General features: G+C 46.3%; 2 protein-coding genes across 2 annotated transcripts in view; one reads left to right on the top strand and one right to left on the bottom strand.

Annotated features, from left to right (window-relative positions):
* Nucleotides 1-2,739: 2,739 nt before the first annotated feature.
* Nucleotides 2,740-12,125, bottom strand: B2M (beta-2-microglobulin). The gene is made up of 4 exons (XM_048482096.1): nucleotides 11,968-12,125; nucleotides 5,199-5,474; nucleotides 4,533-4,563; nucleotides 2,740-3,585 (listed from the first exon to the last, which is right to left on the bottom strand). The coding sequence occupies exons 1-3, from the start codon at nucleotides 12,035-12,037 to the stop codon at nucleotides 4,556-4,558; spliced, it is 354 nt and encodes a 117-aa protein (XP_048338053.1). The 5' UTR covers nucleotides 12,038-12,125; the 3' UTR covers nucleotides 2,740-3,585; nucleotides 4,533-4,555.
* A 1,085-nt stretch (nucleotides 12,126-13,210) lies between these two features.
* The window catches only part of PATL2 (PAT1 homolog 2), a 32,776-nt gene continuing 20,052 nt past the window's right edge, over nucleotides 13,211-25,934 (top strand). Inside the window, exons 1-4 of the mRNA XM_048482044.1 lie at nucleotides 13,211-13,240; nucleotides 14,859-14,961; nucleotides 17,403-17,733; nucleotides 24,836-24,902. Of these exons, the coding sequence (XP_048338001.1) occupies nucleotides 13,211-13,240; nucleotides 14,859-14,961; nucleotides 17,403-17,733; nucleotides 24,836-24,902 (531 nt within the window). The remainder of the gene's footprint in view (nucleotides 13,241-14,858; nucleotides 14,962-17,402; nucleotides 17,734-24,835; nucleotides 24,903-25,934) is intronic.

Here is a 25,934-nt window from a genome sequence, read left to right as displayed (position 1 = left end):
AACTAAATTAATGGACTCTGTATATAATTCACGGCTTTTTATGGTAGGCACCTTTTGGGGGGAGCTCTCCAAAGTCCTGGGTGGGAACTATATTTCCCAGGAGACCTTGTGAGCCCCAAGGTCTCCTGGGAAGTATAGTTCCTCAGGCAGTTTTTTAGCCTGAAATGTGAACAGGCTGCTTTTTTCAACCTGAAAAAGTACTAGAAAAAGAAAAGGAACTAAGCTAAATGTGGGAAGGGGCGGGGGGAGCCACAGGGGGGGTGCAAGGAAAAGGGGGAAGGGCTGGGGGCATGCTCCCGGTGCACAACGCACCCCCGGCCCCCTTGCCATACCACCACTGCTCCCACGATACAATAGGCCCAAGTAGGGACTCGAACCTGGGGCTCATTCCGCATATGCAGAATAATGCACTTTCAAACTGCTTTCAGTGCTCTTTGAAACTGTGCGGAATAGCAAAATCCGCTTGCAAACAGTTGTGAAAGTGGTTTGAAAACGCATTATTTTGCATGTGCGGAAGGGGCCTGGGTTTTCCAGACCCTTGTCAAATACTCCAACCACTACACATTTCCTTCTACCACCTGATTCCAGGATGTTCTAAGTATCATTTGCATACCTTGCCAGTTCTTGTTCATTGACCTTGCTTAGTGAAATCGTGGCTTTCAGGACAGCCCTTGGGCCCTTTTCCAGGGCACCACGTCGGCCAGCTGTGTAGCCCTTCCTAACTGCCATCTGCCAACAGTTCCTCTCTTCTAGAAGCTTCTGTTGCATTCTTGTGCAATGGTTCGCTCTCAGCCACTGTGTGAGGCTCTCAGAGTAGGATGGAAATTAAATTCGAGGCCAAGCATGTCTCTTTCCCACCCTCCCATTCTTTTCTGAGCACTGCCTTCCTCAAGGCTCACATATGTAGAAGTACCTTTCAAAAGAAGATGGATCAGTGGAACCTCGACTATTTAAAGTTGGGAGTTTAAAAACAGCCAGTGGAGTTTTCACAGATTGAGTAGGCGACAGTGCTCTGAACTTGTGTTTGAGGCGGCTTTGGAGTGAACCAAGTTAGAATCCTGTCTCCTCATAATTTGACTCGTGCTGCCAAGACAACCTGTTCTCCAACTACATTATTAATCCCATGCGAGCGTGGAATTATGGCAGCATATCTTCGTCTGCTGAGTAATCCCACCCAGAGGAGAGCCTTGGCTACTGCAAGGTGTAATGTGCTGCCATCAGCTCTGCTGGAGGGAAGATTTAAGAATATGGAACGTTCTAAAAGCGTTTGTTCATGTGATAGGACTACGGTTGAAACACTTGACCATTCTTTGTTTCTATGCCTCTAAAACCAGGGGTCCCCAAAGCCCCACGGCCCGAGGGGCTAGAAATGCTTAGCTCCCACTGAGAGTTGCATTTATCCGGCCCGCCAGGCATAGCGGCGATGGCTCCATTCATGTGCAGTGGGGGCTCGAGGGAGAGGAGGAACTGGCCCCAATGGCCGTTGATTGCAATTACATGATGGCACCCCCCCAAATCTCCATGAATTTTCTGACCCAGAGTTGGAAACCTAACATGTGGCAACGCCTGCTCCGCCCTTCCCTCTCGGCTACTCCATGTGTTGCTCTCAGGCTTTCTGTTCTGCCTCACTCCCATTGGCATCAGCCAGGCTGGTGAATCGCTCGCTGGCTGCTAGGGAGGAAAGAACCCGGGAAGATACCTGATCCTGGGTTAGATGGAATGCTTCATTGGGAAAGTTCTGCTTTTTTTTTTTTTTACAGGGAAGGTATTCCACAGCCTCCCCCAACAATATTTGGAGCCCCACCCTGTACTTGACATACTTTGGTCACTGTTCTAAAAATAGACCATGACAGAAAGGTTGAAAGGTGAAATCAAACATTTTACAATCATTTGTGCATAGGAATTTGTTCATAGTTTTTTTTAGTCCGGCCCTCCAACAGTCTGAGGGACAGTGAACTGGCCCCGTTTAAAAAGTTTGGGGACCCCTGCCCTAAACACAATAAGATACGCATGAAATACATGTATTCCATTTTCTTGCAATGTTCTCAGTGGCATGAGTGTTATAAGATACCCAATCTCCTGAACAGCTCTGATGTGCTCTTTTGTGAAACTGTTGCAAATGTTATACTGGAAATTAGTAATTTTAACTGTATTTCTTAACCTTGTTTTGTTTTAAAATTTTGTCCTGTTTTATATGCCAATAAAGGCTTGTGTTGTTGTGTTGTTGTTGAATCCTGTCTCCATTTCCTGTCGGTATTATGTAATCAATGATTTTTTTAAAATGTTTTTACGTCAAGTATACTCATACTTCCTACTTTACTTCAAATATACTTTGCATATACTTATTTGGTGTGTGATCCCCCCCCTTGTATGAAGTCTTTGGATTAATGGATGCAATAAGAAATAACAGGAATAATTAATAATCACTAGGTCTGCCAAGAAGTGAAGGGGTGAGCTTTGAATCTCTGGTATAATTGTGCATGATGAAGAAATGTAAATTGGATCCAAAAATGTGGGCCTATGGAAGCAATTCTAAGCATGTCTGCTCAGAAAGAAAAATACTTTTATTCAGTGATGCTTACTCCCAAGAAAATGTCTCTAGGGCTTCTAAGCAAAATTAGCTCCTTATGAAACTCAAGCGTGGAGAGATGTTGCCGGTTGTCCGAAGAGTCTCATCAGATTATTTGACGACTAATCCACTTTAACTCCCCAAATTAACAGACAGTCACAAAGAGCATATTAAAGGTCAGTAAGTGTACTTTATTGTGAGAAGACATTTCAGTTGCATTTCAGAGTGATAAGAAACTGATCTGTAGCCAAGAAAACTATCTGTAGATCTTTAAACTACCTGTATGTCTTCTTAGCCCAACAACATTCCAGAAATAACAGATTAACTTTTATCAAAAGCAACACAATGAAAAGCTACATTGCTGTCAAAACTTAAGCTGCAAGATCTTCACTTGATGTAATACCTGGAGATACATAAAGGAAAGCTCTATTTTTGCAATCACAATATTTCCTTTAAAAAAAAGATTTAATTATTTTTAAACTGGAATTTACGAACACTGGGGGAGAAGCAATAATTCTCTTCGAAGAGGCATTCCAACTTCTCTCATTCACAAAAGGATGCCTTTTCTAAATCCACATCACTCAAAATCTCAACCTTTGTCCAGCAACAGGTCTTGGGAGGTACCCAGCACACCTAATTCAGTGCTTACACCAATATAATAATTATCTCCATTTCCCCTCTTCCATCCCTCCCTCCACCTATTTTCTATACCTCCTCTCCTCTCCTCTCCTCTCTTCCCTTCCCTTTTCTTTTCTCCTTTCCCTACCGTCCCTTTTTACTGAACAAGTAGCTAGACATATTGGATGAGACTCCTGTTGGAATGTAGCATAAAGAAGGATGTCCACCAAAAAGTTATCTTGTATTTTTAAAGATATCTGGTCAAGTGATTTGGTTGAGTAATTCACTTGTTTATAATATTGTATTATCAATGTTAGGGCAGGGTAAAAATCAAAATAAAGTCATTTGAAAGCAAGTACAGCACAGGAACGCATCTCCGAGTGTAAAGTTCTTCCAATCTGGAGAGAGAGAAAAGATAAGTTTAATATTCAGTCATTTCAGACCTGCTTTACTTCAGCAGATCTGCTGTATCATGGGTTTGAAACAAGAAAGAAGAAAAAAAGTTTGGATTTATACCCCACTGTTCTCTCCTGTAAGGAGACTCAAGGTGGCTTACAAGCTCCTTTCTCTTCCTCTCCCCACAACAGACACCTGGTGAGGTGGATGGGGCTAAGAGAGCTCCGAAGAACTGTGACTAGCCCAAGGTCACCAAGCAGGAATGTAGGAGTGTGGAAACACATCTGGTTCACCAGATAAGCCTCCCCCACTCAGATGGAAGAGTGGAGAATCAACCTGGTTCTCCAGACTAGAATCCACCTGCTCTTAACCACTACACCACGCTGGCTCTCATGTGGTGCAGTTCTGAATTAGGAGACCCAAGACCAAACTGCACAAGACATTGGGGTCCCGTAGCAGCAGCTCCTGCTGTGGACACAAAAGCATCCATATAGGCTCTGATCTGACGTTTGGGCACAGTGCTGGGGGAAGAGGCAGCTGTTTCTCCCTGCATGATTTTCCCAGCAGAAATTGCACTGGCATGCCCCCAAGATAATATTATACAATCTACATTCCAATCCTGTGCGATTACAACAGTCTAAATCCACATAAGCCAATGGACTTAAAGCAGAAGAGCTACGAATAGTGTTATATTATTGGTAGGTTATTACCAAATATTGTTAGCCCATTCTTATCCAATAGGCTTACAGTGGATGACTCAGCCAGCAACCAACTCACAGGCACCTACACCTACTGTGCAATCGGCTAATCTGTGGATTGTGTGAAAGGGAGCCTGAAGAATTGGCTGTGAGTCCCCTCTTCCACATTATATCGTCTTCATTTCCAGTTTTGGACAAGCTAACTTAAAATTCTGATTAGCTACAACTGTCGGGGAATATCCATACTTTACCTTTTTATCCTGGGAAAAGATGCTCAGTACTCTGTAAAAGAGAACAGTTTCAATATTACTTTGAGGACAGATCTTTCCAACGTATTAGGGTAATAGTACAGCAATATGCAACTGTGGCTAAACCATTCTTGAAAAGAGCATGTGATCCCTGAAGGGACTCCCTTCCGCACACGCAAAATAATGCGTTTTCAAACCACTTTCACAACTGTTTGCAAGTGGATTTTGCCATTCCGCACAGCTTCAAAGAGCACTGAAAGCAGTTTGAAAGTGCATTATTCTGCATATGCGGAATGAGCCCCAGAAATAACAAGAAAAAAGAAGAGTTGGATTTATATCCCCTTTTCTCTCCTGTAAGGAGACTCAAAGGGGCTTACAAACTCCTTTCCTTCCTCCCCCACCCCCCCACCCCCAACAAACACCCTGTGAGGCAGGTGGGGCTGAGAGAGCTCTGAGAGAATTGTGACTAGCCCAAGGTCACCCAGCTGGCATGTGTTGGACTGTATAAGCTAATTTGGTTCACCAGTTAAGCCTCCACAGCTCAAGTGGCAGAGCAGGGAATCAAACCCGGTTGTCCAGATTAGAGTGCACCTGCTCTTAACCACTACACCACGTTGTCTCTCTGCTGAGATAAAAGGAAAACAGGATTGAAGCAAGAAAAATACTCACCGAGTCTGACAATTTTGGGCTGAGTCAAGGCTTCGTGCTCAACCCTGCAGGTGTACTCAGCATTCGCATCCATCGTGACATGGGCATAGACGAGTTGATGGAAGGTCCAGTCGGGGTGAAAAGACAGGTCGCTGCGCCGACTCTCCATTGGCTGGTTGTTCTTCAAAAGCGTGATGTTGATTTTGGGAGGATGGAATCGGTCAACGTAGCACTGCACGGTGTTCTCCTTGCCAATCTCCACGGGATGACGAGTGTACATTTGGACAGAAGGTTCTCCTGTATAAATTGGGGAAAAGCCGAGAGGCTCAAGGTGAACAACACAGGCGAACATGCAAAGCTATTCCCTTTTCAACAAAAAGAACTAATCATGCACCACGTGCTAGGCCAGCTTTGTTTTAGAATGCTCTGCTTGGGTCCTTACGCCTATGTAACAGAACTAGGTAGGCACTAAGAACATAAGAACATAAGAACATGCCAGCTGGATCAGACCAGAGTCCATCTAGTCCAGCACTCTGCTACTCGGAGTGGCCCACCAGGTGCCACTGGGAGCTCACATGCAGGATGTGAGAGCAATGGCCTTCTGCGGCTGTTGCTCCCGAGCACCTGGTCTGTTAAGGCATTTGCAATCTCAGATCAAAGAGGATCAAGATTGGTAGCCATAAATCGACTTCTCCTCCATAAATCTGTCCAAGCCCCTTTTAAAGCTATCCAGGTTAGTGGCCATCACCACCTCCTGTGGCAGCATATTCCAGACACCAATCACACGTTGCATGAAGAAGTGTTTCCTTTTATTAGTCCTAATTCTTCCCCCCAGCATTTTCAATGAATGCCCCCTGGTTCTAGTATTGTAAGAAAGAGAGAAAAATTTCTCTCTGTCAACATTTTCTACCCCATGCATAATTGTATAGACTTCAATCATATCCCCCCTCAGACGTCTCCTCTCCAAACTAAAGAGTCCCAAACGCTGCAGCCTCTCCTCATAAGGAAGGTGCTCCAATCCTTCAATCATCCTCGTTGTCCTCCTCTGCACTTTTTCTATCTCTTCAATATCCTTTTTGAGATGTGGCAACCAGAACTGAACACAATACTCCAAGTGCGGTCGCACCACTGCTTTATATAAGGGCATGACAATCCTTGCAGTTTTATTATCAACTCCTTTCCTAATTATCCCCAGCATAGAGTTTGCCTTTTTCACAGCTGCCATGCATTGAGTTGACATTCCCATGGAACTATCAACTAAGAAGCCCAAATCCCTTTCCTGGTCTGTGACTGATAGCACTGACCCCTGTAGCGTGTATGTGAAGTTTGGATTTTTTGCCCTTTTTGAGATGTGGCGACCAGAACTGGACACAGTACTCCAAGTGCGGTCGCACCACTGCTTTATATAAGGGCATGACAATCTTTGCAGTTTTATTATCAATTATCAACTGGGACCCAAGCGGAGCATTCTAAAATAAAGACGGTCCAGCATGTGGCTGATGAAGTTACAATTCTACTTAGTTCTTTTTGTTGGAAAAGGTGTACTTTATACTGAACATCTGTACTGATCTATGCAAATATTTGAAGAGAGAGCAAGGTGAAGGTGCGGGAAGCTTATTTTCTGTGATTCCAGATAACCAGCATCTCAAAATATCAATGGGGGTGGGGGGCGGGGTAGTGTAACCAGTAGTAATCCAGAGCAAGCACAATTACACTACAGATGTAATGTTGAAGGCTTTCTTCAACTTTCTTCTTTCATCTCCTTCTGCTTCTATGCCGCTATGTCTGATTCTTAATATACAGGTAGTAATTCATAATTTGTATCTTTTCCCCCTTCTTTTTCGCTTTTTTCTTTTAATCTAGCAATTGTGATATTGGATTAATACTGTATATGGTTTATGCATTATATGGTATATTTGAAGGATAACCTAAAAGCAATTGTAAATGTACAGTGAACAATGAAGGAAACTGGATTGTGAATTTTAATTAAGTGAAATAAATAAAAACTATTTTCAAAAAAAAAGGTTGAAGGCTTTCATGGTCGGAATCACTAAAGTGTTGTGGGTTTTCCAGTTGTATGGCCGTGTTCCATTAGCCTTTTCTCCTGACGTTTCGTCAGCACCTGTGGCTGGCATGTTCAGAGAATCTCCTCTGAAGAGGCCAGCCACAGATGCAGGCAAAATGTCAGGAGAAAATGCTACTAAAACACGGCCATACAACCTGGAAAACCCACAACACCCTAATATTATAGGTGGCTCACAACACCGACAGCAGTCTAACTTAATAAGAATAGCAATAATCCGATTGGTTTTTATACTATTTTATTTATTGTGTTTATATTTTGTTTTTAAATGTCAAGACTTTGTATTGTTTTTAGCATGTAACCTACCCTGAGCCCTTCGGGGATAAGGCGGGATTTAAATACGACAAAAATAAATAACTTAAAGCAATGTGTCCCAACTTGTAAGCAAAAAATACAAAGTAAATAATTTTCCACGTAGACTCTCTGGTCTTATATCATTTCCAAAATGAAGTCTCTAAGTTATATATCCATAAAAAGAACAAACTGAAGTACTCACCAAGCGTGACAGAAAAATTGAAGTAGTTCTCAATTCACTGTATTTACAACACCAACATAGAATACAATGAATTCTCTTCGTTCAGTCAAAAAGACATAAAGCAGTCCTTAAACCACTGAGCTAGTCGGCACTCTGATAATTGCCTGACCTCATTAATGGTTCGGAGGCTCATGGTATATACAAAGTCAAGTATCAAATAGTATAAAGATTCCCTTCTAATCCCATGGCTGGCCAGTATCTCAAAAGGGACAGGCCTACGTTGTGTTCTCGAAAGGTTGCTTTACGCTAGACAGCTAGTGGTGCCGTAAGTCACATATAGCATAATCAGTGGTGGGATCCAAAAATTTTAGTAACAGGTTCCCATGGTGGTGGGATTCAAACTGTGGCGTAGCGCCAATGGGGCTCGGCGGGGCACGACGGGGGTGTGGCCGGGCATTCCTGGGGCGGGGCTGTGGCAAGGACGCAGCTGCTGCACCGGTCCTTGGGCAGGAAACGAATACACGCAGGCACAGGCTGCCACGCACGCCGGTGCACCTCCTGCTAGACTGCTTCAAGTTCTACGTGCTGCTGCTGAGATCCCACCTCTGAGCATAATTGTGCTTGTTCTGGGTTCCAGAAACTAGGACATGGAGTAATGGGTTCAAAGTACAGGAAAAGAGATTCTACCTAACAATTAGGAAGAACAGCCCTGATGGTAAGGGCTGTTCAACAGTGGAATACGCTACCTCAGGTGTGTGGTGAAGTCTCCCTCTTTGGAGGCTTTTAAGCAGAGGCTGAACGGCTACCTGTCGGGAGTGCTTTAATTGTGTGTCACTGCAGGACAGGGGGTTGGACTGGAGGGGCCTTGGGTTCTCTTCCAACTCTATGACTCTAGTCTTGTCTTCTCTGACTGGCCATGACTCTCTAGAGCAGTGGTTCTCAACCTTCCTAATGCCACGACCCCTTAATACAGCTCCTCATGTTGTGGTGACCCCCAACCCTAACATTTATCCATTTTACAGATGGAGAACACTGATGCAGAGAGTCTTAGGCGACCCCTGTGAAAGGGTCGTTCGACCTCAAAGGGGTCCCGACCCCCGGGTTGAGAACCACTGCTCTGGAGTCTCAGACACGGAGGCTTTTTCACATCAACAACTCCCCAATCTTTCTTAATTTGAAATACCGGGAATTGAACATGGGACCTTCTGCATATCAAGCAGAAGCTCAGCCATTGAGCCACAGACCTTCCCCACGGAGGACCCTCCCCCGTGCAGCCTCATATCGGACAAATCTCCGCCACAGTTGTCTCTTCCGCATAAGAAAATGGCGGCAGAAGATCCAGAGTCTGGACTGAGAGCGGGGTAGGACGCTAAGCCGATACGGACACGATCACAGTCGCATGGATGTGAGAAACACAGCCTTGTAAATTAACGAGAGAAGGAATACCTCCCCCCAAGATTGAAGATGTTGACATGTTCCGGGAAGTTCAGGGTGTTGTGAGCTGCACAGGGCAAACTACCTTTGAACATCTCTTGCGTAAAAAACCCTACAGCATAGGTGTCAAGTGTGCGGCCCTCCAGTTGTTATGGACTACAGCATGATGCTGGCAGGGGATGATGGGAACTGTAGTCCATAACATCTGGAGGGCCACGAGTTCAACACCTGTGCCCTACAGCATTCAGATCTGCGCTGCTACTGAAGTCCACACGGGCTTGGAGGCAGCAGGTGGCGCAAACCCATCTGGGGGGAAAAATTTAAATTCCCGGGGGAAAAGCCAGAATGGAGAGTTGGCTTGTTCGGACAATTCTGGGAATGTGAAACCCAAACACTATTAGCAGACTGGAGAGATAATACTGGTGAACTCAGACTATGTCTTTGGAGTTACTAAGCCGTTGGCGCTCTTCATGCTTGGAAAACCCCACAAGTCAGCACCACAACTTGGCAAGCAAAGTCCGTCAAGAGCCTGGGCGTGACCTTGGACTCCACACTATCGTTGGAGGGCCAGGTCACTCAAACGGCCCGGGTAGCTTTCCATCATTTGCAGCAAGCGCGGCAACTGGCCCCGTATCTGTCTCGTTCCGACCTGGCCACTGTGATCCATGCAACGGTCACTTCCAGATTAGATTACTGTAACGCGCTCTATGCTGGCCTGCCTTTGTTGATGGTCCAGAAATTGATACTCGTGCAACATGCAGCAGCCAGATTACTGACAGGAACATCGTGCCGGGACCGGATCACTCCGGTCTTATACCATCTACGCTGGCTGCCTATCGAGTTCCGGGCCATCTTCAAAGTACTGGTTTTGACCTTTAAGGCTGTTAGCGGCATTGGGCCTGTATATCTGATGGACCGCATCTCCCCATACTGCCCAGCTAGGGCCCTCCCGCTCCTTGGAGGAGCGTCTGCTGGAAATCCCCGGCCCAAAACAGATCCGGCTGGCCTCTACAAGGGCCAGGGCTTTCACAGCCCTGGCCCCTACCTGGCGGCACAGGCTCCCTAAGGAGATCAGGGCCCTGCAGGACCTTCAAAGTTTCCGCAGGGCCTGTAAAACGGACCTGTTCCGCCAGGCTTTTGGCCAGCCGGGATAGCCATGTCATCCAGGCCCCCTGTGGATGGGGTTGGGGGGAGGGAACTGTCGCCATTTGATTGTTTTAAATTACAGATGGAACTACTGTTTTATATTTTATTGTATGTTTTAATTATGATGTACACCGCCCTGAGCCTACTGGGGAGGGCGGTCTAAAAATATAATTAATTAACAAACAAACAAACAAACAAAGGCTCTGCACAGGAAGCACCACTGTCAGGAAAACGTAGTTCGCTTTAGATCCGCCCTGTGCTTCCCCAAACACGAGACTCCTCCCTCTCCCTTGTAGAATGTGCCTGCTCATCCCCCAAATAAAGACTTTGAGAAGTCTTTCAAAGACGAGCAAGTTTTCCATTCAGCGTAACAGCTTTTTGGGGACTGGTTAGCACCCGACTTGCCAGTTGCTTCCTGTCTTGGTGGCGCAGGCTCTATATTCCGTCCTGGCCCCACCTGGTAGAATATGCTCCAGAGGAAGATCAGAGCCCTGCAGGACTTGAGTTGTTTCCGCAGGGCCTGTAAGATGGAGCTATTCTGCCGGGATTTTCTGGAGGCCAACCAGGCTAAATACTTGCTTTACCGGGGACTTTGGGGGGGGGGGGGAGGGTTAAGTCACCATCTTGGTTGTTTTTAAGCTGTTTTGCATTGTATTGTTGTTTTCTGTTTTAGGACATTTGTTGTTGTTTTTATGAAGTGTCATTTTACGTGGTTGTATTGCCACCCTGAGCCCTTTTGGGGATGGGCAGGGTTAAAAAAAACCCTCAATAAATAAATATATGGCCCACAAAAAAGCGATGCTCAAGGAAAACTCTTGGAGGGGACACAAAAACTCCGGCTTATTGGCACTCTCCCGGACTAAACTGAGCCCTTCGGGGGTTGGGCGGTTTACTAACTCGAATTAATAATAGTAATAATAACAACAACAACAACGCTGTGAAATCAACCAGTAGTAGTAGTAGTAGTAGTAGTAGTAGTAGTAGTAGTAGTAGTAGTAGTAGTAGTAGTAATAATAATAATAATGATACGCTGATACATTACAACTTCCTAGGCCTCTGGGTGAGGCTCGAATTGTAATGAAGGCCAACAACCAGCTAAAGATCTGGTAACTGTTAAATCTACAACAACAACAACAACAACAACAACAACAACAACAACAACAACAACAACAACAACAATAATAATAATAATAATAATAATAATAAATTTAAAAAAACGGTCCCTCCTCCAGGATTCATTGCCCTTCCCAGATGTTCCACAATCCATCTTGTTTTTGTACTGCCATGGAACAAACAAGAGAAAGGAAGAGAGACAGAAGGGGAGATCCTTTCCCACACCCACTCGCCTCTGGCATCTGTGCCAAAAGTCGAAGTTTGTTCCACTCCACTCTCATTAATCCGAATTACCCCCCCCCTCCCTTGCAAACTGCGCAGCAGAAATCGAATCCACCATTGGGGTGGGGAATTATATCAGTTAGTAGTAGAACTATCCCCCACCCCGCGGGCACACAACTCGCCCAAAGCGGATCGTGGGAACGCGCCCGTTGACCGCAACCCGTCGCAGAGCCTCAAACCGGATCCAGGCACGCCGGAAACTTCAGCTCGCCCTGCAAAGAAAAGCTGCCGGGAGGAAGGGAGCGAGCAAGACTTACGGCCGTCGGCAAGCAGCATTTGGAGGCTGCAAGCCAGCAGGATACAACACAGCACGGCTTCCTTCGCCATTGCAAAGCGCAACGTCTTGCTCCGAGCTCCTCGCGCCCCGCGAATGCTCCAAGCGGCCCCGGGAACGGCTGGACTCGGAGCTTCCGGGCCAATCACCACCAAGGATGGCCGTCTCGTCACTAGTCGCTAGGCAGATGTCCGATCGCAAGTTCGGGAAAGGGCCCGGGGCTTTCCAGCGCATGCGCACTCCCGGGAGTCGCTCTTTCACTTTCTCTTCCGAGGGAAGCGCGTGGATTCCGAGAATTCCCCGGAGGTGGCGCACCCGTTAAGTTCAAGGTCTCCCCGCAAAAAGTTTAGCTAAAGCTTGGAAAAGGGTGTTTTTAACAGAATAAACTAGCCAGAAATTTTTTTTTACCTGCTTGGTAGTCCCCCCCCCCCCGAAAAAAAGATCTATATTATAAAGCACTCTCACTCTGCAACAACATGTTACATGGGAGCCCATCAAACTTAGCAAAGAAACAAATAGACCAGGCAGGTGATCAAGAAGAAGAAATCAACAGCAAGGAGAGGCTGTTATAAGTTATAGGGGTTTATTTATGTATCTCCTTTGTAGTCTGCCTTTTTCACTGAGACTCATGCTCAATTAAAAAATGGCCTGAAGCTCCTTAGATTTTGAGGTCTGCTAAGCTTATGAGTATATCCTGCGCTGGCACGCGCTCCTCCTCCTCCACGCGCACGCGCTCCCCCTCCCCTGGCCTACCTCGCAGGACTGTTGCGAGCCTGAAAAAGAGGCGAGGAAATGGGAGTTGTTTGGGGGAGGGAATCGGATCACGCATGAACGGATAACAGATTTCATGCAGGGCGGGCAATACAGCCGAACCCATTCACGCCTGTAAGGGCGGGCAGTCTATCCGAGAAGGCAGCTTCGATGGAAATGGTGGCTACGCTTTTAAGGCGCCGCTAGATCCTTTATTTTGCTCAGGTTTGCAAAAAAAAAAAAAGCAAGGCGGAGGTTTGCATCAGCGAGAAGCAACGGCACAAAAGTCCAGTGGGGGTGACAGACACCATGCAACATTATCCCCCTCGTCGACCATCAACAGCACGCTTTATGGCTAAACATTTCAACACCCCCCCCCCTTCCAATTACCTGCCCCGCCCCGGTGAAAGGGCTTCAAAAGAAGCGCCGCAGGTGGCTGCGAAGGTTGCGCAGCGGGGGCGGAAAGTGCGCAAGAGATGGCGGAGGAAGGCGGAGTGGGGCCAGTGGTGAGTGAAAGGGGAATCAGAACTTGGGGGCGCCTGAAACTGAAAGACTGAGCCCCCTAAGTTGGGGGTTATTCCCTCTCCTGTGGTTGCTTTCCCCAGAGCAGAGAAGCAGCAGGCTGTGGTTTATTTATACCCAAAAGCAAACTGCCCCAAAGACTTCATTGCCTTCAAAGAGCCCCATTGACTTCTGTCAACATGAGTTTCAACTCATTTTCTCAGTTGGGGGTGCTTTCCCAGAACAGTAGAAACAGCAGGCTGGGGTTTTTTTTTTAAATAGACAAAAGCAAAATGCTACACCTGGGCCACAATTTGTTCTTTTTTAATTTATTAAATTCTAAACTGCCCTGAGCCAAAACGGTTTGCAACCATTCGTAAGCCACAAGATAAAATGCAATGGACTATCAAACTAAAAAGGTAAAGTTTCCCCTTTGGTCGTGTCCGACCCTAGGGTACCACTGCAAGCAGTGATTTTGTAGGCGAGCCGTTTTTGTGGGGTCGTTTGCCATTGCTTTCACTATAAAACGATAAGACGACAAATTCAAGTTAAAAGTTATACTTCCCGGCCAGCTAAGATGGTAAAATTGGAGCACCTTCCTTATGAGGAGAGGCTGCAGCGTTTGGGACTCTTTAGTTTGGAGAGGAGACGTCTGAGGGGGGATATGATTGAAGTCTATAAAATTATGCATGGGGTAGAAAATGTTGACAGAGAGAAATTTTTCTCTCTTTCTCACAATACTAGAACCAGGGGGCATTCATTGAAAATGCTGGGGGGAAGAATTAGGACTAATAAAAGGAAACACTTCTTCACGCAACGTGTGATTGGTGTTTGGAATATGCTGCCACAGGAGGTGGTGATGGCCACTAACCTGGATAGCTTTAAAAAGGGCTTGGACAGATTTATGGAGGAGAAGTCAATCTATGGCTCCCAATCTTGATCCTCCTTGATCTCAGATTGCAAATGCCTTAACAGACCAGGTGCTCAGGAGCAGCAGAAGGCCCTTGCTTTCACATCCTGCATGTGAGCTCCCAAAGGCACCTGGTGGTGGTCCCAAAGGCTCCCACTGCGAGTAGCAGAATGCTGGACTAGATGGACTCTGGTCTGATCCAGCAGGCTAGTTCTTATGTTCTTATGTTCTTAAAAATGTCCCGTTGACAATGAGCTCAGAAAAAATTAAAAAAGAGGGTGAGGATGGAAAAAGGAAATTACTACCTAGTGGAGTGAGGGGGATAGTGAAGTTTATATCTGCATGAACAGTTTATATCTGTATATAAACTAGTGACCATGAATGGTTATTGAAAGCATGCTGTAATAAATATATGTGCACACAGTTGGCGCTCAGGTATAGAAATTGTAGTCCAGGTTTAGAACTTTATTGTGCTATAAGTCAGCTGCAACTTGGCTGTGATTTCCACCACCAGCATTGTGTCGAAATCATGCTTCAAGCTTGGCAGAACGCTCTGTGTCCAAGGGAGAGGTTATGTGTTCAGAAAAATAGCATTGGAGACCTCTTTGTGGCAGCGGATGGGGTGCTGCGTATTCTGTTTTGAAAGAGGTTTTGATGCCTGCTTTTTCCCAGGAGGGAGTGAGCAAAATTGTCAATATTGTCTTTCCCACCAGATTCTGGAGGATTACTTTATGTCAGATGAAGAAATTCTGCTAGACAAAACACCTGAGGATGATGAAATTGATCTTTACAATAATATGACCTTCACTTCATCAGGTAAGTTCTTAAACTTTCTACGTACCGTTTTGTTTAAAAAATACTTGAAGTGTCGTAATACAGCAACAATGGCATACTGCATTAGAAATATACAGTGGAACCTCAGTTTTCATTGCCTTCGGTTTTCATCGGTTTCGGTTTTCATCGATTTTTTCAGTGAAAAAATTGTCTCGGTTTTCATCGATTTGCCTCGGTTTTCGTCAATTTGCAGTCAGGTGCGGGGTTTGTGGAGAAAAATCACCCGGACAAAGCTGTTGCAGGCCATGTCTCTGCAACTTGTATAATGACAATGTCTTGCCCCATTTCAGACAAATCTTAAAGAGGCATCAGAAACAGACCTCTTTGGACAGCTTTCTGGGGTGACATTTATCCACTGGCTCTGAAGCTGGTCCTAGTGTGATTGTTTGTTACTGTTTTCAGCATTAAACACGATGTTTATTAACAGAAAAATGTGTTTTTGGTATGTTTTTTGGAGTGCCTAGAACGGATTAATTGAATTGACATTGATTCCTATGGGAAAGTTTGCCTCGGTTTTCATCTGTTTCGGTTTTCATCGATTCTTTTCGGACGGATTACCAACAAACCGAGGTTCCACTGTACCGTATGAATGAAGCAAATAATATCTTAATACTGTATTGCAAGCCATCCTGATGCGCTTAACAGCAGGTGGACTCTAATCTGGAGAGCCCAGTTTGATTCCCCACTCCTCCACCTGAGTGGCAGACTCTTATGATTTGTTTCCCCACTCCTACATTCCTGCTGGGTGATCTTGGGTTAGTCACAGTTCTCTCAGAACTCTCTTAGCCCCACCTACCTCACATGGTGTCTGTTGTGGGGAGAGGAAGAGAAAGAGAAAGGAATTTGTAAGCGCTTTTGAATCTCCTTACTGGAGGGAAAGGCAGGGGATAAATCCAAACCCTTCTCCTTCTACTATTAGTAGTATGCAGTGATCTCCAGGGGAAAGAGGACACTATATAAGAATGTTAACCCCAGGATGAAATCAAACTATTGAGAATCGGTATACTGAGGAAGATACCTTTGAAAACGCATTCAGACGTGTGGTGCGATTCTATACAGGATTCTCATTTTTCTATGTACCATCCATGAATGGACTCAAGGCACAGGAGATATCAGCTCTGTTGTGAAGTTCCATTTGGGAATCACATAAAAATGGAGATACAAAACTTCCGTTGGAATTGAACAGTGTGGTCTCATATGGACTTGTGAATAATTGTTTGTCAATACAGTTGGTGAAAATTTGTGAAGTTCCATTTTGCAACCATACAAAATATGGACATATTAAGAAATTTTTGGAACACATTAGTTTGAAGTCTCATATGGACCCTTGTCATTATATTTTGAATGAAATTATGAAACTGTACATTGATATGATTTATTGACATTGGCACTTTATATATATTATGCACTTTAATTTGTTCATATAGTATATTAGAACAGGGTTAGCATTAGTGTAAGTGAATTTACATGTGTGCAATCACAATGAAAAAATAACTTTGAACAAATGTTGTTTTGAATTGTTTATTACAAATGATGTCTACATATGAATGCACCCAGACAGCTTCTGCAGAACTTGTGAAAAGTTCTGGCTATGGCAAGATCTCCAGAGGTAACTGACCAGAGTTGAAAAAGTGGTTAAAAAGAATGGCAACCAGGTTAAGACCCTCAGCATGACGGGTCAGAGCGGAATATCACTAAATATGAGAGATGTTCTCTTTCCCTACTGGTGAGATCTACCAACATTTAATCTTCAATTTGAACTCTCTTAGCCTTCGGTGCGAATTTGGGCCCAGCGTCCCCATGACTTACATATAAAACCCCAAAACTCAGTCTCATATGGTGCCTTGCCTTTTCTTAAATCATGGAAAGGTACAGAATACTGCTGTATGAACACTTCAGAGGCTGAGTGGCCTAGAACTTTAACCAAGTGACTTCTCTTCTGCGGAGGGGGCTTTTAGCTGTGTACTGGCTGTCCCAGTTGATTCGCAAATAACATGAAAAAAATTGCAGCCCTCAGTCCAAGATCCCCATTTATTGATAGAACAAGAACAAGAAGAGTTTGGATTTATATCCCCCCTTTCTCTCCTGTAAGGAGACTCAAAGGGGCTGACAATCTCCTTGCCCTTCCCCCTCCCCCACAACAAACACCCTGTGGGGTGGGTGGGGCTGAGAGAGCTCCGAAGAACTGTGACTAGCCCAAGGTCACCCAGCTGGCATGTGTCGGAGTGCACAAGCTAATCTGGTTCCCCAGACAAGCCTCCGCAGCTCAAGTGGCAGAGCGGGGACTCAAACCGGTTCTCCAGATGAGTGTACACCTGCTCTTAACCACTACACCCCAGCATAGACCAGTGTGAATATCACTATAAAAAGGGTAAACATCACTGATCTGGCACTTTTATTTTTTCCCTTCCTTCCTCCTCAAGCTTATCAGGACGAGAGTGAGGTAAAAACCTTGGCTGCTGACTCGGAGGAAGCTCCCGTGAATGGATTTGAAGAACCAGCGGCCCCAGGAGAAGAGGCGGGGCCTTCGGAAATGGCAGAGGAGCAGCTGATGCTCGAAGATGTGTCCGAAGACGAAAGCCGCCACTCCGAGCCACAGCTCGCTGACGAAGCCGCAGAGGAGACGGAGGAAGAGGAGATGGAGACTGCAGAACAGGAGGAGGATCATACCAGTGAGGAAGCCGAGGAGCAGAACGATCTGGGGGACCCGGCGGTCATAAGGGCCGTGCGTGGCCGGTTTGCCTTTGAGCCAAGGTGGTCTCCAAGGCCGGGTCTGTTCCACGCGGCCTCTTTGTCCGGCTTGTCTGACTGCCACCGATCTTCTTTTGGCCCATGGGAAAGTAGCTGGGGCCTGGAAGGAAAGGTAAGGGGAGTTGAGCGAGAGGTCTTTGGGGTGGGCGTGTCCGTGAACTGGGATATGCGTCTTCTGGAGGTCTGGGATCATAGAGTTGGAAGAGACCACCAGGGCCATCCAGTCCAACCCCCCGCAATGCAGGAACACACCATCAAAGCACTCCTGACAGATGGCCATCCAGCCTCTCTTTAAAAACCTCCGAAGAAGAAGAAGAGTTTGGATTTATATCCCCCCTTTCTCTCCTGTAGGAGACTCAAAGGGGCTTACAATCTCCTTGCCCTTCCCCCCTCACAACAAACACCCTGTGAGGTAGGTGGGGCTGAGAGAGCCCGAGAAGCTGTGACTAGCCCAAGGTCACCCAGCTGGCATGTGTGGGAGTGTACAGGCTAATCTGAACTCCCCGGATAAGCCTCCACAGCTCAGGTGGCAGAGCGGGGAATCAAACCCGGTTCCTCCAGATTAGATACACGAGCTCTTAACCTCCTACGCCTTCTGCTCCTGAGACTCCACCACACTCCAAGGCAGAGGCATATCTAGGGAAAATGTAGCCCGGTGTAAAACCTGAGTTTTGTGGCCAGTCCACCCACATGGGCGGCCGCCCTCCCCCACCACGACCAAACAACTTTTTTTGCACCAGGTCTTGAAATCAGTGTATGGACCCGGGGGGAAGGAGGAGGAGGGGTGTGGGGGTGATTTTCTGCCCCCCACATGACTAAATGGCCACAGCCCAGGAACATTTGACCCCATATGTCCCCCTAGACGATACGCCTCTGCTCCAAGATAGTGCATTCCACTGTCGAACAGCCCTTACTGTCAAGAAGTTTTTCAAAGGGTTCTTGAGGGATTTTGACCTAGAATGCAGCTGGCCACGGGGCAAAGAATCTTGTAGCACAAACAGTTTGTCTGTGGTAGAGATGTGAAGGCCGGGAGTGGGGGAATTTGGGAGCAAATACAGGATTGAGGGACCTGTTTTCACCTTAGCCATGTCCTTTAGAAAAATTCCAATGGAAAAGATTAAGGAACATGGAAAGCGGGGAAAAATCCCCATGCAAAATTTTTCTCTTTCCAAAGAGTGAAATGCTTTTATGATCGACGTAGATAGGTAGAAGGAATCTGTATAATCCTTAAACTAAAGTGATGGATTTTTGCAGCTAGGATGATACCTGATTTCATGAGGGGAGTAATGGAGGATCTCATTGCTCTTCGTGCATGAAAATTCCTTCTCGTTGGTCCGGCTTGACTCATTCTTGGTCGCCCGCACTTTCCTCTCGTACCTGAGCTGGTGACAGAGATACTTCCTGTAAATGGGGTTTTAAAAGCGGTTTACGTCTTCCACCCTTGCCATAGCGCAAGCGACCGGAAGCGGCTAAAGTTGAAACTCGCACTAAAACCTTCGAGAACAAGTTCACTGAAAATACTTTTTCTGAAGAAAAATAGGGGGGCGGGGTCCACGACTTCAACATTTCTGGGAATGTTACACCTCTGGGATGTAACCGAGTGTGCGGTGGAGGAGGAAACGTTAGGGTTAATAAATGAATATGACAGGAGCTCTCCTTTGTCTCTCATTCTTGGCCGTCTGTCTGATTGCTGGAGCAGGAGCCCTTCAAGGTTATGGCGTCTCCGGTATTTTGCCCAGGAGACTTTGGCACCATGACTATTCTGATCGCGATGATTACCCGCCACCAGCCAGAAGTCGTGGGCGCGCCGTATCGAGCTCTGGCATACAAACGTAACGGTCCGTCTCTTGAAGCCAAGGTAAGTGACCTGGAGTTGAGAGCCAGAGAGTGCAACAAACGTTGTTGTAACTGACCCAGCAGCCGGTCCCACTTCCCGTGACATCTCTCCAGATGCCAGCGAGAATGAGAGTTCAAAGTGACAGAGGGTGCCGGGCCCAGGTAAAGGCGATGTTCCCTTTAGATGTGGACCCCTTCCCCAGCTGGTAGTCAGATATCCTCCTCAAGACTGAGGATACCCCTCGGGAGGTGGGGCCTTGTAGTGGGTGATTCGACCATCAGAATATAGAGAGTTGGGTTTGTGACAGGCGCAGATTAACGTGATGGTGACTTTGCCTGCCTGGTGCCGGTTATGATGTCACGCCACGCTTCAGATAGGCTGTTAGACAGTGCTGGGTGTGCGGAGTCAGTTGTGGTCCACATTGCGTACCAATGACATTGGGAAATGTAGCCTGGGAGGTCTCTGGAAGCTTTAACTTAGGGCCAAGCAGGGAAAAGGGTTATTAAAATCCAGGACCCCCCCCCCAAGGCGGCATTCCCTCTGAAATGCCATCGTCTGTTCCACGCCAAGAGGGCTTAGCCAGGCAAGTGCCGTGAGATACAGGGTCTCAATGCTGGATGAGAAGGTATAGCAAGGCAGAGTGGTTTCCTCGCCGATTTGTCAGGAACTGGGGAACCTTTGGGGATAAGGGCAGCCTGTACAAAAGGGACGGGTCCCGCCCATTCAACCAAAGAGGGAACCAGGTTGCTGGCTACCAACATTAAAAAAAAAAAGGTGGCAGAACAGGCTTTTAAACTGATCCCCTGGGGAAAGCCGACAGGAGCCGGAGGTGACTTCGGTTCGAATACAGAGTCCATGTGGGGGGATGCAGGACAGAGAAGGAGGTTTTTTAAATCAACCACATACAAGCGGTATATACAGCAATGTGATAAGCGATAGTGTCTACCAAAAAGGCTAGAGGGAAACACATAAATCCCAGGTTAGGACAGAGACAGAGATACAAGTGTCTCTATGCTAATAGTAGTGTTATCTCGACCCAAAATGGGGAGAGCTGGAGTACAGAGTTTCGAAGGAGGACATTGATATAGTGGGCATCACAGCGACATGGTGGAATGAGGAGAACCAGTGGGATGCTGTTATCCCAGGTTACAAAGCTCTGCAGGAAGGATAGGACAGGGCGATTAAAGTGGAGCGCCCCTTACATCAAAGAGAAGCATAGTGTCGCATAAAATAGACAAATGCAGGGGAGCTGATTCCTACAGTAAGCACTGTGGATATCAATACTAGGTGTGAAGCAGTTTAACATTAGGAATATATTATCGCCCCTGACCAAAGCACAAGAGGATTCTGATGTGGAAAAAGAAATTTGTTAGAGAGGCCATCAAAAGCAAAATGTCGTAGAATAAATGGGCGCATTTAAATCATCCCCATATAAACTGGAAAAATGGATGTTCAGGTCATAGTAAGCGAGAGAACATTCCTGGATATGCTAAATGATCGTGGTTTAGGAGCAGATGGTTGTAGAACCAACCAGGGAGATGTGGATCCTAGATCTAATCTCTATGTGGGACCCAGGTAATCCTGGTGCGCGGGAAGTCAGTGTTGTTGAGCCGAGCAGGGAACAGCCACTACACAATGCTGTCAGATTCAGTGAATCTCATGCATGCTAACAAGTGACAACTACTAATGTGAAGCTACATTTGCCTTCAGAAAGCGCGAAATTTCTCAAAGATGAGGGAGGATAGTGCGCAGGAAGCTGAAAGGGAAAATCAAGAGAGTCAAAAATGTCCAAGATGCTTGGAGGTTATTTAAAAACACAGTCACAAAAGCTCAGCTTGAATGTGTTCCGTGAGGGTTAGGAAAGGCAGCTCTCAGTCCTCAAAAAGAAAGCCACCATGGCTAACAAGGGACGCTGGAGGAAATTCATTAGGAAAAAAAAAAGAGATGTATTCTTAGAAAATGGAAGTCCAACTTAACTGATAAAGCAAAGAATACCAGAGAGAACACAAATGGTGGCAAAAGAGAAGCAAGTTAGCTGTAAGCGGAGTGCGCAAAAAAAGGATTATGGAGGAAATCACATGGCTGTGAACATCGTTAAACCAGCAACAAACAGTTCTTCAAGTACATCAAAAAAGCAGGAAGCCAGCGCAAGGGAAGCGGCAGGGCCGGTTAGGATGATCAAAAGGAACAAAGGGTGTGCTGCTAAAGATGACAGGGAGATTGCAGAAAAGTTGGAATGAATCTCCTCTGCATCTGTCTTCACCTCCAAGAGGAGGTGAGAGGGAAAATTCCTGGCACCTGAACCAAGCTTCTTAGGAGGCTAATCCCAGGAACTAACAAAGATAGTGTGGTAGACAAGGGAAGAAGTTCTTGGCAGCCATTGATAAACTAAATGTTACCAAATCCCCTGGCCCAGGATTGCATTCACCCAAGAGTTTCCTCTAAAGAGCTCAAGCATGAAATTGTTGGATCTTCTCTCACTTTGAATATGCAACTTATCCTTGAAATCAGGCTCCATCCCTGAAGACTGGAAAGATGGCCAATGTCATCACACCAATCTTTAAGAAAGGATCTTAGGGGACCCGGAAATTACAGGCCAGTCAGTTTGACATCTGTTCCTGGTAAATTAGTAAGTAGAATCTGTCATTAAAGATAAAATTATAAAACATGTAGAAAAGCAAAGACCTGCTGATTTGAAAGAGTCAGCATGGTTTCTTTGTGGTAGAGAGGCAAATCCTGGGTCTTACAAACTTACTAGAGTTCTTTTGAGGATGTAAACAGGTACATGTGGGGATAAGGGGAAATCCAGTGGACATTGTCTACTTGGATTTCCAAAAGAAGCTTTGACAAAAGTTCCTCTACCAGAGACTATTGATTGAAAAACTCAGCAAATGAAGGAAATAAGAGGGGAAGTCCTCCCTATGGATTAAAAAACTGGTTGAGAAACAGGAAGCAAAGAGGGTGTAAAATGGGAAATTCTCACAAATGGAGAGATGTAGGGAGTGGTGTCCCCTAAGGATCCTATTGGGACCAGTGCTCTTTAACCTATTCATAAATGACCTGGAAGCTTAGGGTGGGTTAGCGTGCAGGCCAAGTTTGCAGATGATACCAAATTATGTAGGGTGGTGGAGAAAAAACCACAAAGGATTGGCGCAGGAGCTCCTCGCCGGTACTCCTTTGATAAATTAGGGTGAGTGGGCTAAGAAATGGCAATGTGCAGTCTACCGTAGCAAAATGCAAAGTGATGCACATAGGGCAAAAAATCCAAACTTCACATTAACATGCTGCGTCAGGCCGCGCTATCAGTCACAAGCAGACCAGGAAAGGGATTTCCAGCGTCTGTAGTTGATAGTTCCATGTTGAATGTCAACTGTTCATGGCAGCTGTGAAAAAGGCAAACTCTATGCTGGGGATAATTAGGAAAGGAATTGGCTGAGAATAAAACTGCAAAGATTGTCATGCCCTTTATATAAAGCTGTGGTGCGTAACCAAGCACTTGGAGTACTGTGGTTCAGTTCCTTGGTCGCCACATCTCAAAAGGATATTGACAGAGATAGAAAAAAGTGCAGAGAAGGGCGACGAATGGATGATGTGACAGGAGCTCCGCAGCACCTTCCCTTTATGAGGAAAGTGGCTGCAAGCTGCTGTAGGGACTCCTTTAGTTTGGAGAGTGAGACGCCTGAGGGATGATATGGCGATAATGAAGCCCACAAAATTATGCATGGGGTAGAAAATGTTGACAGAGTATAGCTCTTCTTTCCTCACAATACCAGAACCAGGGGCATTCATTGAAAATGCTTGGGGAAGAATTAGGAACTACGAAAAGGAAAACACTTCTTCACGCAACGTGGCAGATTGGTGTTTGGAATATGCTGCCACAGGAGGTGTGCGTGATGGCCACTAACCCGGATAGCTTCTTTAAAGTGCGGCTTCTAATCAGGCATTTATAATGGCGAGGAGAAGTCGATTTATGGCTACCAATCTTGATCCTCTTTTTGATCTGAGATTGCAAATGCCTTCAACAGTCCAGGTGCTCGAGCAACAGCCACATGAAGGGCTGCCATTAAGCTTTCACATTCCCATGCATGTGAACTCCCAAAGGCACCTGGTGGGCCACTGCGAGTAGCAGAGCGCTGACCAGATGGACTCCTGGTCTGATCCAGCTTGGCTTGTTCTTATGGTTCTTTATGTTCTTAATTCCCATGGAGCTGCAGACTTCTCCAACCCCACTCTTGGCGCTGGCAGGGGTCGGGATGGGAATTGTAGTCCATGAACATCTGGAGGGCCATAGTTTGAAGACCCCTGCTGTGGAGAAATAGGATATTTGTGTAAATAGGGAAAAAATAGGGAGAAGAGACCTGCGTTCCTAGACAGGGCCTCTAGTTGCAACGCGATACAACAGTAACATGATCAAAGCAATGGTGGTTAGCCTTCCTTCATACCTAGATCCCCGGTAGAAAGAGCAGGAGCAACTTTGGCTAACTCCAGATGTTATGGACTACACTTCATCAGCTCCCCGCCAGCATGGCCACCATTGGGCCATACTGGCAGGGCTGATGGGGAATTGTAGTCCATGACATCTGAGTGCCAAAGGTTCGCCACCACTGCCCTCAGAACTCTTCGACTTCTTAGTCTCTAGGACCAGAGGGGTCTGGCAACCCGCGGCTCTCTCCAGGTGTTCATAGACTACAAACTCCCATCGGCCAATTGGCTATGCGCTGGCAGGGGCTGATGGGGAATCATGAACATCTGGAGAGCTTGCAGTTGCAGACCCCTGTCCAAGACCAGTGGTTCTCAGGTAACTGTGGGTCGTGACCCCTTTGGGAGTAAAATGACTATTTCCCAGGGGTCTTCTTAAGACTCTCTGCATCAGTAAGCCCTCCATCTGTAAAAATGGATAAATGTTAAAGTCAGCCACACAACATGAGGAACTGTATTAAAGGGTCGTGGCATTAGGAAGGTTGAGAACCACTGTCCTAGACGGACTCACACCCTTCTGTGCTCACTGCTTAGATAGCAGGTATGCGACGTATCTTTATACTCCAGATACAGTTATGGATTTGCCACTTCATCAGCCTTCTCGCCAGCATGGCCAATTGGCCATGCTGGCAGGGGCTGATGGGAATTGTAGTCTATAACATCTGAAGTGCCAAAGGTTCGCCACCACGGGCTTAGGAGCTGATACTGGGATTTCCGTGGCAGCGACCTATCCCTTGTTCTATGCATCAGTTATTGTCATTTGCTTAATTCTTATATTGCTCTGCAGAGAGAGGATTCTGCTGTCCTTGAGAGGAGAATCGCCAGCAGCCTTCCAGACTATACATCTGATTTCTTGGTAAAGGTGTTCTCCTGATTTCTTCCTTTTAAAACCCCTTGGATTCACACACACAAAAAAGGGGGGGAGGAAATAAGAAAAGCTGGAACATTGATGAGAGAGGATAGTGCATGATGAAGTGCTCCAGTTTCAACACAGCTGGAAAGGGTGCATAAGAGAACCACCGGAGTAATTAAGGCAGACCTGGGCATTATACGGCCTGGGGGCCACATCCGGCCTGCCGGATGACCCTGACTCAGCCCCCCCCTTGCTAGTTGGGAGCGAGGTGCCTTTAGGAAGTGCCCCTCAGAAGCCGGGTTGCCTTGGCTGCCCGTTTCCAAGGGTTTTCAAAAGCCCGCCTTGCTGGGAAGCTTAGGCGCTTTTGAAAGCCCCGCGAGAAGCTGGTTGCCTTGGCCGGCTTCTGCGGAATGGCCTTTCAAAAGCCACTTCCCATGCCTTTTGGCCCGGCCCTCCACAATATTTTCTGTTTCTTATGCAGCCCCATAGAAAAAATAATTGCCCACCCCTGAATGAAGGGGTTGGAACACCTTTCCTGGGAGGGGGAGGAGGAAGAAGTGTTTGAATTTATATCCCCTCTTTCTCTCCTGCAAGGAGACTCAAAGGGTCTTACTAACTTCCTCTTTTTTTCCTTTCCCTTCCCCCCCCCCCCCTGCACAACAAACACCCTGCAGAGAGGCGGGGTGAGACTGAGAGAGCTCCAAAAAAACTGTGACTAGCCCTAGGTCACCCAGCTGGCATGCGTTGGGAGTGCACAAGCTAATCTGGTTCCCCAGATAAGCCTCCGCAGCTCAAGCCAGCAGCTCAAGCAGCAGAGCAGGGACTCAAACCCGGTTCTCCAGATTAGAGTGCACCTGCTCTTAACCACTACACCACGCAGGCTCTCAGACTCATATGTTTAGAGCTTATACTTTTAGAAAATAGATGATTAAAAGGAGACATGATAGAGATTTATAAATTAATGCACGGGGTGGAGAACAGACAGAGAACTTTTCCTCCTCTCAAAATTCGAGAACTCAAGGGCATCCGATGAAG

This window comes from Sphaerodactylus townsendi, linkage group LG17, assembly GCF_021028975.2.
Source record: "Sphaerodactylus townsendi isolate TG3544 linkage group LG17, MPM_Stown_v2.3, whole genome shotgun sequence".
Taxonomy (NCBI): domain Eukaryota; kingdom Metazoa; phylum Chordata; class Lepidosauria; order Squamata; family Sphaerodactylidae; genus Sphaerodactylus; species Sphaerodactylus townsendi.
Note: the sequence above shows the minus strand (reverse complement) of the source record. Positions and strands in the feature narration are given on the sequence as shown.

Excerpts from the sequence above, each read along its gene's own strand:
- B2M (XM_048482096.1), bottom strand. The coding sequence starts at position 12,037 with ATGGCGAAGGAAGCCGTGCTGTGTTGTATCCTGCTGGCTTGCAGCCTC. Across the intron at positions 5,475-11,967 it reads AATGCTGCTTGCCGACGGCC|GAGAACCTTCTGTCCAAATG; the intron begins GTAAGTCTTGCT and ends CAATTTATACAG.